We start from the raw sequence: 16,975 nt of genomic DNA, 5'->3' as shown, positions 1-16,975 counted from the left end.
CTCTCTAAACTTTTGCCTTACTCCTCACTGCAAAGTAACTGAAAACTGCCTTCACCCTCACTCTGTTGTAGCTACGTAATGCAGTACAAATGACAGTGCTGTGATTACAGAGCTCTGAACTATGCCCATGATAACAGAGTGGAATTTAAATGTTGTCTTTCCCCTACCGTGATGAACTTCACTGAAAAATGCCCATAAAGTCCATTCTGGAACTGCCCATGCATTTTCATTAAGGGTTTAGAGCATGTTGTGTGTTACAGATATGTTCATTTTTGGCATACACTAAGAAAAAAGATCCAATCCCCCTGCTACTTGACAGCAAGTAGCTTAGTTAATGAAGAAGCGTAAACATTCACTTCATGCCTGGCCCTCACTTTGGTAGCAAATATGTGGTCTGCTGGCCTCCAGTGTGCTGTTTAACTTGTGTTTTTTCTCACCCTTTTAGTTACTATGTGGGCAACCTGTTGTAACTGGTTTTGTCTGGATGGACAACCTGAGGACATACAGCAGCGGCCACAGCAGGGTGTCAGACCCCAGGCGTATTCCAACCCAGGTTACAGCTCCTACCCTTCTCCTACAGGTTCTGAACAGAACTGCAAGGCATGTGGGATGCACTTTGAAAATTCCTCCAGGAAGGTAAGTGGTGAACTTAGCCACTGATTTGGGCACCTCTTTTGGTTTGACTCAAATACACAATCTGACTCCCAGATAATTGATTTACAGAGAGTCAGTTTCAAGAGCCTGCAAAACACACAACCAAAGGAGGCCATTGATTTAGGGACATAAGGTATAACAAAGGACAACTCGCTTTGCTTCTTTATTTCTTAGTCACTTTCACAATTATCTGGCACAGTTGAAAATAACCTGCATTTTAATGGTTAAGGCACAGTATTCTTGGCTGTACTAGATCCTTTGATAAAGGAGAGCAAGCTACTTGTACTCAGTTAAAGGGATACCAACTTAATAAAGTGTTGCCTACTGTTATTGAGGTTATCACCTAGAATTACTGAGTTCATTTGTAGATTGTTTATTTTGTGCGCTTGACAGCACTTCATGTTGTATAATCTGTTTTCCCTGGTGTTCTTGTGTGTCTTTCACCCAGTAATAGGGGAGAAGAAAACATTTTAAAAACAGGCAAATGTCACTGCAAAATCACAGGTGTAGTACCTGAAATCACCATAATTCATTATTTTCAAATTGACTAGGTTTGAAGGTGTGTCCCTTTGAGAAGCAGATGTCAGTAAGCAAAATCCATCATGCTTACAATGAAAAGAGGGCCAACTCTTTAAAACATTAGTCTTCAGCTAAAAAGCCATGACTTGCAGGGAGTGAATTACCTACCAGTTTAGCATTCATTCCTGAAGCTCTCACTAAAAGAAACACAATCTTTTTTTTTTTTTTAATTGTTATTCTGTTTTGTGTAATTGAGCCTTGTGCATTGTAGCTGCCAAAACCATTAGTGTCATGGGATTCAAGATTAATCAGTAGCCTCTGGCCAGGGAAATGATTTAAACAGGGAGGTTCCCTGAGTGCTTCCTGTAAGTGTTTAGGAGCTGGTTAGAATCCACACCCCATGGCTCAGCCAGTATCTGATCTGTACCATGTTTTCAGAAGTAAGGTGATGAATAAAAAATGGAGGCATTTGACCTGGATAAATTAAACTTTTAAAAAGCTCGATTTTAAGGTACTCCTTCATGAAACTGTCTTCAGAAGGAGTTATAAAACCTACAGTAAACTCCATAACTGCTAAGGAGTCAAATTAGTTTTTGGCTTTATCCCTTTTTAGGCATTGGAAATTTCGGACTAGGAAATTCGTAGAATTGGACTTTTCATTTTTAGCCATGTTTGGATGCTGTCGTGTCTGGGAGACGATAACTCTTGATAAAGCTGCTTTACCTGCCTGCCCCTAGACACAACATAGATATGTATTTTTTGTATTGTGTTGTATTGTGAGACTCTTACATTGCTTAAGAAACTATTCTAAAGATTAAAATTTTGGAAATACATTTTTCTCTCAAACAGGTTTCAGGCACATATGTGTACTCAGAACTTTGTTCTGAAAGTAGGCAGTTTGTGTGTGTATAATAGTATGTACCACTGCACTAGGCATCCTCTAAATACTGTCCCCTATAAAAGAGCCTCTCTGTCTACAGAATACATGGCAAAAGAATTATTCAGAATCAAACTTTGACTCTCTTTCACAGTGGTGAATAAAAGGTGAGGAATAGATTATTTTTGTCAGCACAGTGAAAGATATGAATGCTATAGAGGCTGCCACAGTCCCAAGTGTGGTACAATATTGGTGGTAATAAAAACTTGATCTCTTTGCAAAAATCTAATACAAAAATAATGTAACCCTGATTTTTTTAAAATGTGTATTTTAATAGAATCCATCCTGAAAGTGATGGCCTACTACTTGAGTCATCAGTAGCATCCCACAGAGTTGGTGTCAAGTTCATTGAAGGTAGAACTGTTTATTGATTCACACTTCTTGAGTTACTTAGTCTTTAAAGCAAGACTTCAGACTACCCACCTGTTCCATAATTTACTCAGATGTGTGCTTCTAAATAAAACCAACAAGCGTATAGTGTCCTAAGGGTTATATTGGTTACTCATTTGTTTACCAACATGTCATTAACGTTACAGGATAGTCTAAGGTGATGCCACTTTAGGCCACCATCAGGGAAATGAATTAAAGGACATATTGAAATCTGATTCTTCTGCAACAGGATCACAGAAAACCTGTATCTTATCCCAGGATGGCTGAAGCAGTTACCTTGAGCTGTGTTATGCAATTAATATTTAAATCAAGCCCAATATGCTAAAAGTGAGATTCAGTAAGAACGTTGACCTCTCAAGAAATATAGTTTGGAAAATTCAGATACTTGTTAAAAGGAGCAGGGTAGGGAACAGGGAAGATGATTTTGCAATGAGGTAAATATGGAAATTTTCTATTGTTTCTAAAAAGATGCCTTTATATAATCGTTGAAGCATATTTAAAGGATGATACATTGTTTTAGGTAGTGAAAACAATCTTGTTTTTCCCTCTATGCTCCAAGTTAACTTCTGATTCTGGCTTCCTGTTTTCAGGATGATCATTAATTTAAGTCCAGCTTTGCTGATTTTTCTCTGCTATTAGCAAGGTATGCCAGATATTTTTTGGGATGAGGTCAAGTTCTCCTTACGTCCTCCTACCCTGCCCCCTGCCAAAGATTATTTTTTAAGTGTCTCAGACATTGACTGACATTTTCAGGAAGACCATTTTCTCTGTAGCATATTTACTGGAAGAGCTCCTGGCAAGCTCAGGTATAAGATATAAAACAGTAACTCTAGTTAAAGCTTGAATGTTCGCATTGATTCAACAAAATGATGAGCTGAGTGAATTAAACAGAAATTCTAGAATCTCCACCCTAGCTATTAGTGCAAACTGAACCTTTCACAATTTACATTGTGCTGTCAAACATCAAATTTTGGGCAGTGTTTTGATTAAAATATTACATTGTTGTATAACCAACCTATGGTTTTGTGACCACAGGACTTTGGATTAGGCATACTGGGCATCATCTTAAATGTGGACTGAATAATGACTCACCCAATGGCATGGTTTAATACATTGTCTCCATTTTTAAAGTAGCTGTTTTGGTGGTGATATTCTCTTTAATAACACCCTTTCTGTCCAAATATACGTCACTGTTCAACAAATACATTAGAAGTTTGTAGTGAACATATGTAATAGGAGGCATCAAATATTTACTCTCCTTCTATGTGTAATTAAATAATTGATGCTCAAATCCAGGAGGGCAAAATGATTTTTTTGAAGTTACTTGCTACTGGTCATTTGATATACCAGGGACATATTTGTGGTGTTTTTATTTTCACCAGTCTCTGTGCATCATTCTGATAGCTGGAGATTAGCTGAGGTGTTTGTGACAGATATGGCAATTTTCTTCAATATCTTTGAAAAAAATGTGCTGAATTACATTTAAGTATATTTGGAGTCCATTGTTTAAAAAGAGAGGTTATGTATTATTCTGGGACGGGACTGTATGTAACTTCTCTACTGGGGGAGATGTGATGCAAGGCCTGGATGATCAAAGGACTATATTAAGCAATATGTGCCACACAAGAATGGACTTTTGGGACAATAAATGTGAAGTGGAATGTCTGAGAAGTATCTATGGAGAAGTGAACGCAAATTCTCCACTTCCAGTTATGCAAAAACCCTACCCTTTGAAGCTATGCCCTGAGGTGTGGGCCTTTGTCTACTGATCACCTGTTATATAATGCATGGATCAAAGGACCAAGCTGTGTAAAAGAAAGACTGGTTGTTCTGGTTCTGAGTTAAGGCTGTTATGTACTTGTAACCACAGAAGAAAACCCTTTGTGGTGTTTGAAGGACTGACTCCTACTAAAGCCCTTGTTGGAGTTAGGGGCTGCTATCTGCTAAGCTTTTTAGGATTTATATAGGTAATTTTATTGTTTTTAATATATTTTCTCTAATGCTTTCATCTTAAAAATAAACGTGCTTGCTTAGAAAGAACTGTGCGGTAGCTTGTAACTATTGGCAGTTACAGCTGTTCAGAGCTTTCAGAGAGAAAGCAAAGCACAGACACTGTCCTGTATAGAGGCAGTCTGATTTGCTTGGGAACTCAGTGTAGGCAGAGAACTGTGCAGCCTAGAAAACTCTGGTTGGGAGGGAGAGAGATGTGAGTGTCCGCCCAAGAGAGATGATCACTGAGGGAGCTGGGAACCTAAAGCAGGTGCCTTGAGGGACCATGGAGGGGGAATACAGGTTCAGTTACCCTGAACTGTGACAATGTTATTGCTGCTGATCCCTTGCTGAGATAAATTAGATGATGTATCTCTTGTACCATGCTCACCATTGTGGTATCCAAACACCTATTCACTCTTGAGTGTTAAACACAGGGACGTTCTCAGCGAAGCATCCTCAGCTGTGGAATGTGATGCTTGTATTGATCCTTCAGAGCCAGTTTGGCAGATTTTAGAGCATGGCGAAAGGCTCGTTTTTTCAGAAACGACTGTCAGATGCTGCTAAACCAGGGGTGGGCAATAATTTTAGCAAAGGGGCCATTCCACGAATTTTGGTAAGTTGTTGCGGGCCGCACATTTCTACTATATTAATGAAATTACCTCACCATCTATTGTATAAAGACCCCATTATGTTCTTGCCACAACAAAGTAATTACACTTAATAACAATTAACCGAGTACACAGTTATCCAAAGCTCATCTTAGGAATTCTACCCCCTCCACTGCAGCGCACGTAATAAAATAATTTTTGCAAAAACTGAGTTCTCAGAGTGCTGCTACTTCGAGACCAGGCAGGAAGCAGGCGGCTGCGCACTGGGACCGGGCTGGAAGCAGGCGGCTTCATGAGCACCTTCTGGCCAATGTGTCAGACAGGCTTGATCCGGCCCGTGGGCCGTATTTGGCCTACCCCTGTTCTAAACTAAAGAATTGTATTTTCTCTCTTATCTTCTCTGATGGCTAATTGGAAGAGGGAAAGTATTGGCCACAATCGACATTCTCCATTAATATTTGTGTAATGTATCCAGATGCCCCTGTGATGAGCACACTGTAGGATGATAAAACTGATTCTTGGCAAACAGTGTTTGCTCCATTAGTCTAGTCTGGGCACAGACAACAGTCCCTGACTTTGCACTGGACGTTTGTTACATTGACTAGATTCCTTCAGGAATCCTGTGTCCAACAAGTCCGACAGCCAAGCAGTAACATTTTACATTAACAACTGGGGTGGGACTCTTTAAGCTGGACAGTAAGCAGAGACACACCTTTGTGCCAGCAACTCATCTTGTTCTTAATGGACTTGAATTTCTTTTGTCTTGCATAGGAGCAATCTTCTCCTGAGATGAATTGTGTGCTTTGGTTAATAGGAATCTTGAGACTAGATTTATATTTTGTACTAGTTGTGATAGAATCATAGAATATTAGAGTTGGAAGGGACCTCAGGAGGTCATCCAGTCCAACCCCCTGCTCAAAGCAGGACTAACCTCAGCTATATCATCCCAGCCAGGGCTTTGTCAAGCCTCAGCTTAAAAACCTCTAAGGATGGAGATTCCACCACCTCCCTAGGTAACCCATTCCAGTGCTTCACCACCCTCCTAGTGAAAAACTTTTTCCTAATGTCCAACCTAGACCTCCCGCCCTGCAACTTGAGACCATTGCTCCTTTTTCTATCCTGAGGTTATAAAGGGATGGAGATGATTCTGGTCTATAAATGTTTATGCAAGGAGATTTTGTATCTTTCCATCGAGCCCCATCAACAGGTCATTTATGAAGTTCCAGAACACTAGCAGAAGTCCCACAGATGTCACTGGTCAGCGATTCAGCTGGATATTTATCCTTCAGTAGGGTGACATGGGTAAGCAGTGATCTAGGTTGAGAGGGAGCTTATGTCAGTGAGTGTAGTATTTCTACCTCTCAAGACATTATCCATGAGAGGAAGAAGTCTGAACAGATCAAGCTAACAAACCACACCCTGCATACCAGTTTTAGAAGAGCTGACTCAAAAGCATGACTCTATAAATCTGTTCTCTTTGAACAGCAGAGTTGAAAATTTTCTCATTCATCATAAATAATTCATAAAATAAAAAAGATTGATGACCTTGGTTTAGGAGATTACATCTCTTGCTTCCAAGTCCTACTTTTGATTCCTTACTGCATAGCTCTAGAGCGTGGAGAGCAGTGCAAATTTATAGTGAATTGAAAATAAATTAGTGAGACAAAGAAAGCCAGTGACTAAATGGATGTGGGAATCGGGGATTAGTAATAGAGTACAAATCCAGTCCAGGTTTGTAGTGATAGGCCACCAATCAGCTATCAGATAATTTTCTATGTGAAAGAAGTTTGGTCTCAGTCCAACTGCCAGTGGATCATTGAGCCCAACACAAAAATCTCCGTCATAAATGGTAGTCTCAGGAGAAAGCAAAGTACCGAATCCCTTTGCTTAGTCACACTCTAGAGGTGGACCCTCCAGAGCAAGGTTGAGGCACTCTGCCTGACTTAGGAGGGGACAAAAATTTTGTACATGTACGTATGCTGTACCTATTTTATAGAGATGGGAATTGCCCCAAGTATTGTTGGTTTGTCACCTTTTACTAGCACTGAATCCATCCTTACACTGGAAAAAAAAAAAGTCAGGAGGGAGGAAGAACTGAAGGGACTGTTATGATGATGATCCTTTTAAGTAAGTGCTCTAACCTGACTTTCAGAAGTGCTGAGCAATTCAGTTCCAGCTGAAGTCAGCAGGAGCAGCAAGTGTTCAGAACCCTGAAAAGCAAGCCCCTGTGTCCAGGATGCTGAGGGTAGTAGAAAAACTTAGATATGAAGCAATAGAACTTAAAAATTATCATCTATTTAGATGCCTCAGACTCTCAGAAGAGCTCAGATTTTCTAAAATGCTCAGCATCCAGCAGCTCTTGTGACAATGAAGGCCAGATTCTCAAGAACTTAGCACTTAACTTGTTGCTAGTATGCTGGGCTTCTGGCTACTTATTTTGATGCCTAAATACAAGCTGCATTATTTTTGAAAAACTGTCCGCTGTTGTAAAACTTATTCTTGTTTCCTTTTTGTCTGGGTGGAGGGGCCCCCCAGTAGATAATTTATGCATGCTGTCTGTTTAAATTTTAAAACCAGCACACAGATAGATCTGATTTACTTTGGACAGTATAGATAGGATAGATAGATCTATTGTATTCCATCTGTGATTTAACTGGACGGGTGGGTTCAGAATAAACTATTGAAAACTTGCAGTTGTGGTGGAATTCATTATTGTTTAAAAACATGTTTGTGATTTGTGTAAAACAATTTATCTTATTTCTTTTATAAGAACTGTGTGACTCCTATCACATATCAGAAATGCTTCTGTTTGTTAATTTTCTTTCAGTCAACTGCACACATTGTGTGCTTGACATATCTTTCGTAAATAAGGCTTTGATTTGTCTTGGACGTGGACTACAATTTATATTATCTTCCACGTCTGTGTTGTGTTAACCCACATACCATTCTTCTATAATCACTCTCAACCTTTGCGGCTAAAATATCTGAGCTTGTGTCTTTTTTCTCCCCCTTTTCTGTTTGAGCAGCACATGTGCTTTGACTGTAAAAAGAATTTCTGCACTTCCTGTTCAAGCCAGCCTGCAAGCAGTCCCCTTCTCTGCCATCTCTGTCAGCGGTTCCAAGCCACAGCCTTTCAGCGGGAAGAGTTGATAAAGATGAAGGTGAAGGATCTACGAGACTATCTGGCACTCCACGAGGTTTCCTCAGAGATGTGCCGTGAAAAGGAAGAGCTGGTGTTTCTGATTCTTGGCCAGCAGCCTGTAATTACCCAGGACGATAGAATACGAATACGAATCCCTCCAGCTGGCACCTCTGGACAGCAAAGCTTCACGATTCTGCCGCACACCAGCACAACGTCTTCTACCTCACATGATGCCTCTCCCGTGTCTGCAGACCCCATCTCTAGTTCAGTAACTCAGGAACATCAACAGGTACAACCAGTCTCCAGTTAGAAGTACCTTTCGTGTACTCATTCCCCCTCATTGTCAGGTTAATTATTGAGACATTGTTTGTGTTTTTCCAATCAAAGTTCTGCATATATCTTCCTTTATTAAAGATCAGTGCATAACGAGTACTTGCATAACCATAAATGACAAAGTGCTTCAGCTGCGTATTAGGCATCTGCTCACCTCTGTCCATAACAAAGCAAATTCAGGTGGGCCAAATGCTGAGGTCCTTGCTTAGGTAAACTCCCATTGACGTCAGTGTTTGAATAAGGACCTTAGACTTTGCTGCAGAACAATTCAGAAATTAAAGGAAGTCTTTACGTTTCCATTCTAACTTGTGTATTTCCTTGTCACTGGGTTGGATCTATTGGATACTTCAGTCACTGGTAAGGTGGTCTGATCGTTGCTGTGTGTTCCACACTTACATCAGCACTGGATATCCCTGTGACCAATAAATCATACGGCTATTTGATATCTGTACTGATGCTAAAGCATATTTTACTTCCCTTTCTAGCTAGGATATTGACATCATACTGACAACTACAAGCAGCGGTTAAAATGTTATATCCTCATTCTGTATTTCCTTATTTCTTGTGCCAGGAGGCAACCAAAATTTCAAAGTTATATTGGAGTTGAAACAGAGGGGGAGGTGAATGGGAGAAGATGGCTGAGGAGGCTCCTGGGGTCTGATCATCTACTGATTTGGGTCTGCAGGAATGCTTTGACTGAGGCCAAGTTATTAGTCCCTAGCATGGACACTGCCAGAAACTGTCCAGCTGGACTCTTTCAGAGGAAATTTGTAATCTGATTATTTATATTGCCTAGCTTTGTTAGTAGTCTTTCTACTGACTGCTGTGGAATGTTTTCTTAAGGCTTATCTATACAAACACTAAGTTCACAGCAAGCTGGGGTGTAAATTTACCTTACATTAGTCTGCCACACACTAAAAGTTCCCTCGTGTGCTTTAATCTACTCCCGTTTCAAAGGGGCAAAGATCAAAGTGCACACTGGAATTTTGAGTGCATGGCAGCAGGGTCCGTACAGATACTCAGTGCATGTACACTAGTGCGAGGTAGATTTACACCCCAGCTTCCCATGAACTGAGTGTTCGTTTAGACAAATATTTAATGTTTAACATCTACTCTGGGCCTTCCTGGTGGGCTTAGTTCTCCCTGGGCCAGCTTGGAAAATGCACCTCTTAGTTTCTCTGTAGGTGTATCATGAGGCAAGGTATCTTGTTTAAAAGTGGTTATACTTGAAGACATCTTTCACATGTATAATTAGAAGGGCCTTTTTACTGCTTTTGTGGTAGCTCATGTTTGGAAATACTTATGTTCTAAGTTTTCTCCAGCAAATTTCAGCTCCTGGCTTGACTCCTGTTTCATCCAGTCACCATATGGGAATTCTCAGTAATATTGGCTCTTAAAATGCTTTTCATGCTCCTAATGTTTTACAGATAACTAATCCCAGCTCCCCTAAGTAGTAGAGGAACATTCTCTCCATTTTTACTAGAACGCAAACTGAGGAGGAGAGAATAAATACATGCCCAAAGCTACAGATGGGGAATTGATATGAGCTGGGGTTACAGCTCAGTTCCTTTCACCCCATCCAGTGCTCAAAACTTATATCCTCCCTCCTCTCCAGCTGCCATTGTTGCTCCACCTTTTCCCATTGCAGTTTCTCACCCCTACCTGCCCACACAGTGCTCTGCTCTAGGGAAGCTGTAAACTCCAGAGCAGCTTGAAGTGGCGCTTCCCCCAAACTTGAACACTGCTCTGGGGGAGCTGGCGGAGAGAAGCAACCAATCCCTCACTTAGCATCTCCAACAGAATATCCGAAACCCAGCAACAATCAGAGCACTGTGCCGTTACGCTCATTGAGTAACTGAACTGAGCAGTCTTGAAGAGCGCCATGAAGTGGTCTCACAATGAGCAACACAGCACAAATTCTTGACACGTTGTAGTGATTGTGCTGTCGTGACTTATCACATATTGATGCCACCTCACAATGAAAGATTGCAAAGCAATGTCAGGACTTGACATCATGATTATCCGGTGGCTTTGTGCAACTCCATTTTGAGTCTCTATACCATCTGTCTCCTCCCAGTCCAGACTTGTATGCCCCACAAGAACAACATGTGGGGGTATATTGTACATCAAGTATTCTAAAAGGGCTCAGTATATAATAAGGTGGGACCTGAAAGGGGCACATGTAACACTAAAGTGTCCAATTGAGTTTTACTTGTTTAAGCTTCAGGAGTGTGGATAGGAAGCTTACCTATGGCTCAGTTTGTCTTGTAATGAGTTTCCTACTTCCACGGTACAGTGCATGCTCTGCTGTCAAACCTATTTCCCCTCTGGGTATGTAGGGAGATTCACTGTTGGTGAAAGTTGTATTTCCTCTTCTAGGCAAATGGACATGTGCCTCCGAACCAAGACGATATGACAGGAATTGAGAATGCAGCTGAAGCACCAACAGAGGAGGAGACACAGGTTTGTGTGTCCCCCCTAAAATCAAACAGTAGAAATGGAAGGATTCTTATTAGGATTATCTTGTCCATCACCCAGCCAATGCAGAATTGCCCCTACAAAGGATACTGCACAGTGTAGCAGAAGAACAGTTCAGAATACAGCTGCAGGAAGACCATATATGCAGAGAACCTGGTGTCACTTAATACAAATGTCCTCCATAACAGAGGACATTATAATGTAACTTCATAATAGGAGTTGCTTTTATCATCCTCCTAGAAGGATCTTGTGTTCCTTATAACTGGAGGGATTCATGGGTTGAAGGTACCTGTTACAATATGGAGGGATGAAAGATCGTTCGCCTGCATGAATGAGTTCCTGCTAGTAAACCTAAGAAAAGCTGCTTTGAATTCTGTCATCACACCATGAGCTTATACGTTAGTCTGTCTTTGCTCCATTTCAGTCTGTTGACTCGGAGGATAACCTGGTGCAGGGACGGAGGGCCTCTCTTTCTGACCTAACAAGTGTTGGAGACATTGATGCGCTCTCTGTGCGACAGCTGAAGGAAATCCTTGCTCGCAATTTTGTCAACTATAAAGGCTGCTGTGAGAAGTGGGAGCTGATGGAGAGGGTGACCCGTCTTTATAAAGAGAAAGACCTTCAACATCTGGGTATGATGGAGGAACTCTGTCAGTTTGCCTGGCTCACTAACTATCTCTCTCAACTCTCAGCTTTGGCATCAGCAGTAGCAGGGGCTAGGGTTTCCTTTCTCTTCTCATTCTTCCTTCCTTCACTCTTTTTGAATGTCGCCTCCAAAAGTTTCTTCCTCTGTCCTTTGCAAGTCAGAACAGACAGAAGGCCTCGTGCTAAATGACATATTGTTGCCTTGCTTAGAGTGAATGCTGTTAAACTATCGTTAGGCTTAGCAACAACACTACTGCATAGGGATAAGCTGTGTTTGCCCCCAGGTATTAGAGAGACATCTTTTATTGGACCGGCTTCTGTTGGTGAGACAAACTTTCAGCCTGAAGAAGAGCTCTTTGTAAGCTCGAAAGCTTGTCTCTCACATCAACAGAAGCTGGTCTGATAAAAGATATTACCTCCCCCGTCTATCTCATACCCTGGGGCGAACATGGCAACAACACTGCATATAATTGGCTTGGCAGACTTTGATTATATTATCTACTGAAATGATAAAATAGCTTGTTTTTAAGCATTTCATTTAGATTTTTATCAATTTAAATATTCACAGTTGCATGATAGCATGGGGAATTATTTAATGACAGTAGATGTTTAGATTCAAAATGTTAAAGCACAAATTGTCAATATCATATGTCAAAATATCTAAATATCCTTAAATCAAACTCAAGTTCTAAGCAGCACTATCCTACTTTGCCAATGTGTACGTTTTGATCATTGATGGAAATATTTTTTCATTGCTTTGTGTTTGTACCATGAAACCTCTATTTACTAACATTTGATGTAACGTTCCACCCCTAACTGTGGTTTACCATTGCATGTGTTTATCTACATTAAGAGCTTTGTTAGTGTGGTTCAACTCAAGAAAGTGACTTCTCCACTGTGTATTGAGAGTGAGAATAGTTGACTAATGACAAAACAAGATTTTTCCTGCGTGTTAGCCCTGTCAGAGCTGACATTGCTGTGGCAGACTGAGCTACAACCTAGTTCTTGTGCACCATCACCAGAACTGTTGATTAAGTTCCAACAAGAAGCACTCATGAATACCTATTGCCAGCAGTCTCCAGAGGTTATCATTGAGGGGCAATTGGAAGACAGTTGAGTAATAAATATAGGTGTCACTGAGAGCCGAATTCGCTGTGCAGATCTTTGTTCCTGGTGGTGACTTGCAACAAGTAAACAACCCAGCTTAACTCTCAGAACTCAGGTTGAGTTTCAGGTCCAGCAGTTAGAAAAACATTTATTTACTTTTAAATTGAGACAATTTGTTGTGGAAGTTTGAGAGGAGATAAACATGGAAACGCACTATGCCAATTGTTGAGAATCATTTAGGAACAGAATCTCATTTTAGCCCTTTAATTTTCAGGTTTGGAGCTGTGTTTGGTTTTGATCACCACCTACTATCATTAAAGTAAAATCATTATAACTAAAGGGCAAGATTATTTTTTCTCACTGTTTACTTTATGCTTTAGACAAGCACTTCGCATATAGTCACTCAGTTTCCCTCTTGTGGAAATCTTTCACACCACAACAGGGTGAGAAAAACATTAAAAATAGAGAAATTGTGTAAAACCACAAAAACTGGAATTTGTGATGTCTTTTTATAACAAACAGAAATAATTTAGTCATTTAGTTTTCTAAGGTCTTAAATTAACTGTACTTGAAGACAATCTATTCGCTTACCCATAGTCCCCCTATGTAATGCAACTTCCCCCTTTTTATATTGCAGTTTCTGACACGGATGATCAAAAGGGTAAGTTGTCTGTCGTTTGTTCAACAGTCTCACCCCAAGATTCTTAAGGCTAGTTGTTGCTGTTGTGTTCTTATAGAGGGGGGTCTTTTGTTATAAGCAAAAATTTCAGCTCTTCCTTCCCACCTGATCAGGCAAACTGTCCCCCATTGGTATTGATGCAGGCCCAGGATTGTTTCCAAGTCTCCAGTAGTGCTCTGTACACTATTATGAAAAGACGGAGCTTCTTAACTGTAGTCTCACATAATTATATATAATTTGATATGCAGTGTTGAAGCCCCTAATAAAATGTATGTGTATTAGATAACACTGCCCCCCTGTCCTAACGCCATGATGTCATTTCCTGAAATGTAATATGTAAAACCCTTTTTGTCTTCAGTTTCCTCAGGCAGGGCTGGGCTCCCGGGCACTGAAGAGAATCTCTGCAAAATCTGCATGGACTCACCCATTGACTGTGTCTTGTTAGAATGTGGCCACATGGTCACCTGCACCAAGTGTGGAAAGCGTATGAGTGAGTGTCCCATCTGCAGGCAGTATGTGATCAGAGCTGTCCACGTCTTTAAGTCCTGAGAGAGCATGAGGAAAACCAGTGTTGCCTTATAACCTCATCTGCTATTAGAGATGGTCTGAATCTCTAGAACTAGGTCAGAGACTGGCATGTGCGACCTCCCAAGAAACCTGAAGTTCATAGGTGAGATGAGGAAAGAAGGAAGTTTGGGGAATTGATCTCCTTCTAGCCTTTGGCTGGCTGTGCGCTTCACACCACAGTGCTTTACACTGCAGTGCCTCACTCCTGGAGCCCACTGCTGGCAGACACAGAAATAATTAACAGCCTGCTTTCTGGGCTACCTTGCTCAACTGATGATGGGGACAAATAATCACTTGGCTTTCTAAAACTAACACCAGAGTCTGGGGCTTGTTATTTCCTCCCCAATAATAAAAAAGGTGGACTGAGGTTTTGGCACATGACATCTTTTGTTTTGCTACTACTGAATTCTCCCATTCTGATTCCCTCTTTAATTTGATCTGTTTCATCCACTGGTATTTTTATTTTCAGGGAACAAAAATCTCTTGGGGCTGGGTTCCGTTCCCTCCCCTCCTGCCTTTTTTTTTTTGTTTTGTTTGTGTAACTTTATTTTAATCTCAAGTTCTTTATGCTTGCAAGCCCAGCTGAACTTTTCTCCTGGTGCTTTTAGCTTTTTCATATTCAGGATTAATTTAATCCCAGCCCAGTGTGATCATGGTGAAACATTCACTATTGCTACAGATTAATAGGGAAAGGAGGCAGGACTTCATACTATTAAAGATACATTCTTTTCCTTTGAAAGGTAAGAGGCAGTGAAATGGTTTAGGGCATAGAGCCTCCTCTTGACACTTACCCAGCATTAGGTAGTGTGTATCTCCTTCCCTTTCACTATTTGCCGTTCCCTGGTCATTCTTTTTTATAGGACCACAGGCTGGGGCTTTGCATGCAGGGTACACAAGCAATTCCTATGTAACTGATTTAGAAAGTCCTGCTGGAGCCATAGTATAACTTGCATTTTTCCCCCCTATGGAGTGTGGGAAAAAGTGAGTTTTACAAGGTATCATGGAAATACTCCATTTTTAACTGCCAGAAAAATTACATTTCAGAATCATCCTATTATGCTTTAAGATTTTTTTTCCCAGCTATATTATAGTTACACTAGTGTCTTACCTTATCTCAAAAGGCTACTGGAGCCATTTTTAAGGCTTAACATTTGCTTCAGATTGTTTTTCACCTGGTTGTAGGTCTTACACGATGATCTGTATCTTGAGTTCTTTCATTATTAGAGTGAGTGCATCAGTATTTGGAGTGAATCAGTGTGTGCATTCCTGTATGGTATTGTGCCAGGAGCAGCAGCTATATAAAAAATATATAGGGCTACTCTAAGATGAGTGGACATTCCAGTCACAGCAGCCCTACATATGTACTTAAAGCAGCAGCCTCTATTGATATACCTATGCACGCTTGTGGTAACAGATGGTAATCTAAGTAACTGCAAATTTAGGTAATCTTCGCAACTATTTAACAGTGCTGTACAACAGTAGTAATGCATCTGCTCCAAGAAATGTATGGGGGGGTTGGTCTTATGGAAAAGAGTGAACCAACTTCCTTCTAGATAAGTATTATTCATATATAGATAAAGGAAGCTTTACATCTGCACTGAGATTGATAGCACCTGTATATTAGCGATGCTTTTTTTTGGTGGTGATTCCCCTAGGGGAAAGACAGGTGCTTAGCTTAATCTCATGCCTCTATGTCAAGGGTGGCCAAAGGGGCTTGTGAGCGGTATGTGGCTCTTACAGTTAAAGTGCAGCTTGCAGAGCCCTCTCTGTGTGCCCCCTCTTCTCCACCTACCAGCTGAGGGGGATAGGGTGGTGGGGCTAGAGGATTCTGCCCAGTGTGGAAGGGATCTCAGGTGGATCAGTAAGTTTGCCCACCCTGATCTTTGTCCTTTCCCCTTCTTGCTGGTGTTTCTCTTCATTTCATGTTAAGGGAGCAGCTAGTTCTGGACATTCTGAAATGTGTTTTCTAATCTCGGGCTCAAAACCTAGCACAGACCTTCCTAAACAGAGGGGTGCTGATATGCCCTTGTTGGTAGTGGCTACATTATATTGATATTTTCCTGATAAGCAAGTAGAGTTAACAGTGAGATGTTCAATCATGAATGGGAAGAGGTTGTCTAAGAATCGCTAGGTATGGGCTCAACTTATGAACCCCTGATCAATCAAATTCACTGTGAAAAATAATGCAGCTAATCATATTCAGCAATAACCTCAGGACAGGGGGCTTGGCTGGTGGAAGACTATTTCCCTATTGAGTGAGTAAGTTATGCTCTAAGATTCTTCAGCCTACATTCTATAGCAGAAAGGCTACTGTACAGGTCAGTCTCTATAGGGATGATTTTAAGACAGATGTACACATGCACCTGACACTTGCACTTTGCTTTCCTAGTTTTGTAGTGAAGTTTTCCCATTGCAAAAATTGATTCTTTGCTGTGGGGGTGACTGAGAATTTCTTTTAAAGTGAAATTTTAAAAGATCTAGAGGAAACTGGTTCATAATCCAAAGGAATATACTGTATGAAAATACTTAAGTGCTTGATGTACATTTGTTCAAATTTTTGAAAGCTAATGTTCTACTTGAAATGGCTTCTATTAAATTCTTTACATACTAGTTGTGATAGTTAAACAACTACTTTTGGTACAGAGTGCTGCTTTATAATTTTATAATAAAGTTAAAACATGATTTATCCAACTACTTAAATTTTCTGAATTTCTTTTTAGGAGCAGGGGAGAGGGATGGGCAGAGAAGTTTCTTACTAATGCTTTTGAAATTTAAAAAGGTAAGGATAAGCATGAAACAAAAATAGAATTCAGGGCTGTAGGTTCTTCAATACCACAGCACTGTGGTATTGAATAAGAACCTGAATAATGTAAATTCCTCACCAGCCACCCCCATACCCCCCTTTAAAGCTATTCTTCAAAAGT

At 40.6% G+C, this 16,975-nt stretch overlaps 1 protein-coding gene across 6 annotated transcripts in view; it reads left to right on the top strand.

Moving 5' to 3' along the window:
* The window catches only part of RFFL (ring finger and FYVE like domain containing E3 ubiquitin protein ligase), a 38,861-nt gene extending 22,743 nt beyond the window's left edge, over positions 1 to 16,118 (top strand). For 4 of the 6 annotated variants that reach the window (XM_067537775.1, XM_067537778.1, XM_067537777.1 and 1 more), the window contains exons 2-7: positions 446 to 636; positions 8,127 to 8,531; positions 10,955 to 11,038; positions 11,478 to 11,685; positions 13,443 to 13,466; positions 13,843 to 16,118. In XM_067537775.1, the coding sequence (XP_067393876.1) occupies positions 451 to 636; positions 8,127 to 8,531; positions 10,955 to 11,038; positions 11,478 to 11,685; positions 13,443 to 13,466; positions 13,843 to 14,033 (1,098 nt within the window). In that variant the 5' untranslated portion in view covers positions 446 to 450 and the 3' untranslated portion in view covers positions 14,034 to 16,118. Of the gene's footprint in view, positions 1 to 445; positions 637 to 2,387; positions 2,465 to 7,151; positions 7,228 to 8,126; positions 8,532 to 10,954; positions 11,039 to 11,477; positions 11,686 to 13,442; positions 13,467 to 13,842 lie in introns of those variants that run through there. The other 2 variants (XM_067537779.1, XM_067537780.1) reach the window with 2 other exon arrangements.
* The last annotated feature ends 857 nt before the right edge of the window (positions 16,119 to 16,975 follow it).

The sequence above is a fragment of the Emydura macquarii genome, unplaced genomic scaffold (assembly GCF_026122565.2).
Source record: "Emydura macquarii macquarii isolate MOO-44397 ecotype Brisbane River unplaced genomic scaffold, CSIRO-AGI_Emac_v2 contig_450, whole genome shotgun sequence".
In the NCBI taxonomy this organism is placed as follows: Eukaryota; Metazoa; Chordata; order Testudines; family Chelidae; genus Emydura; species Emydura macquarii.
Note: the sequence above shows the minus strand (reverse complement) of the source record. Positions and strands in the feature narration are given on the sequence as shown.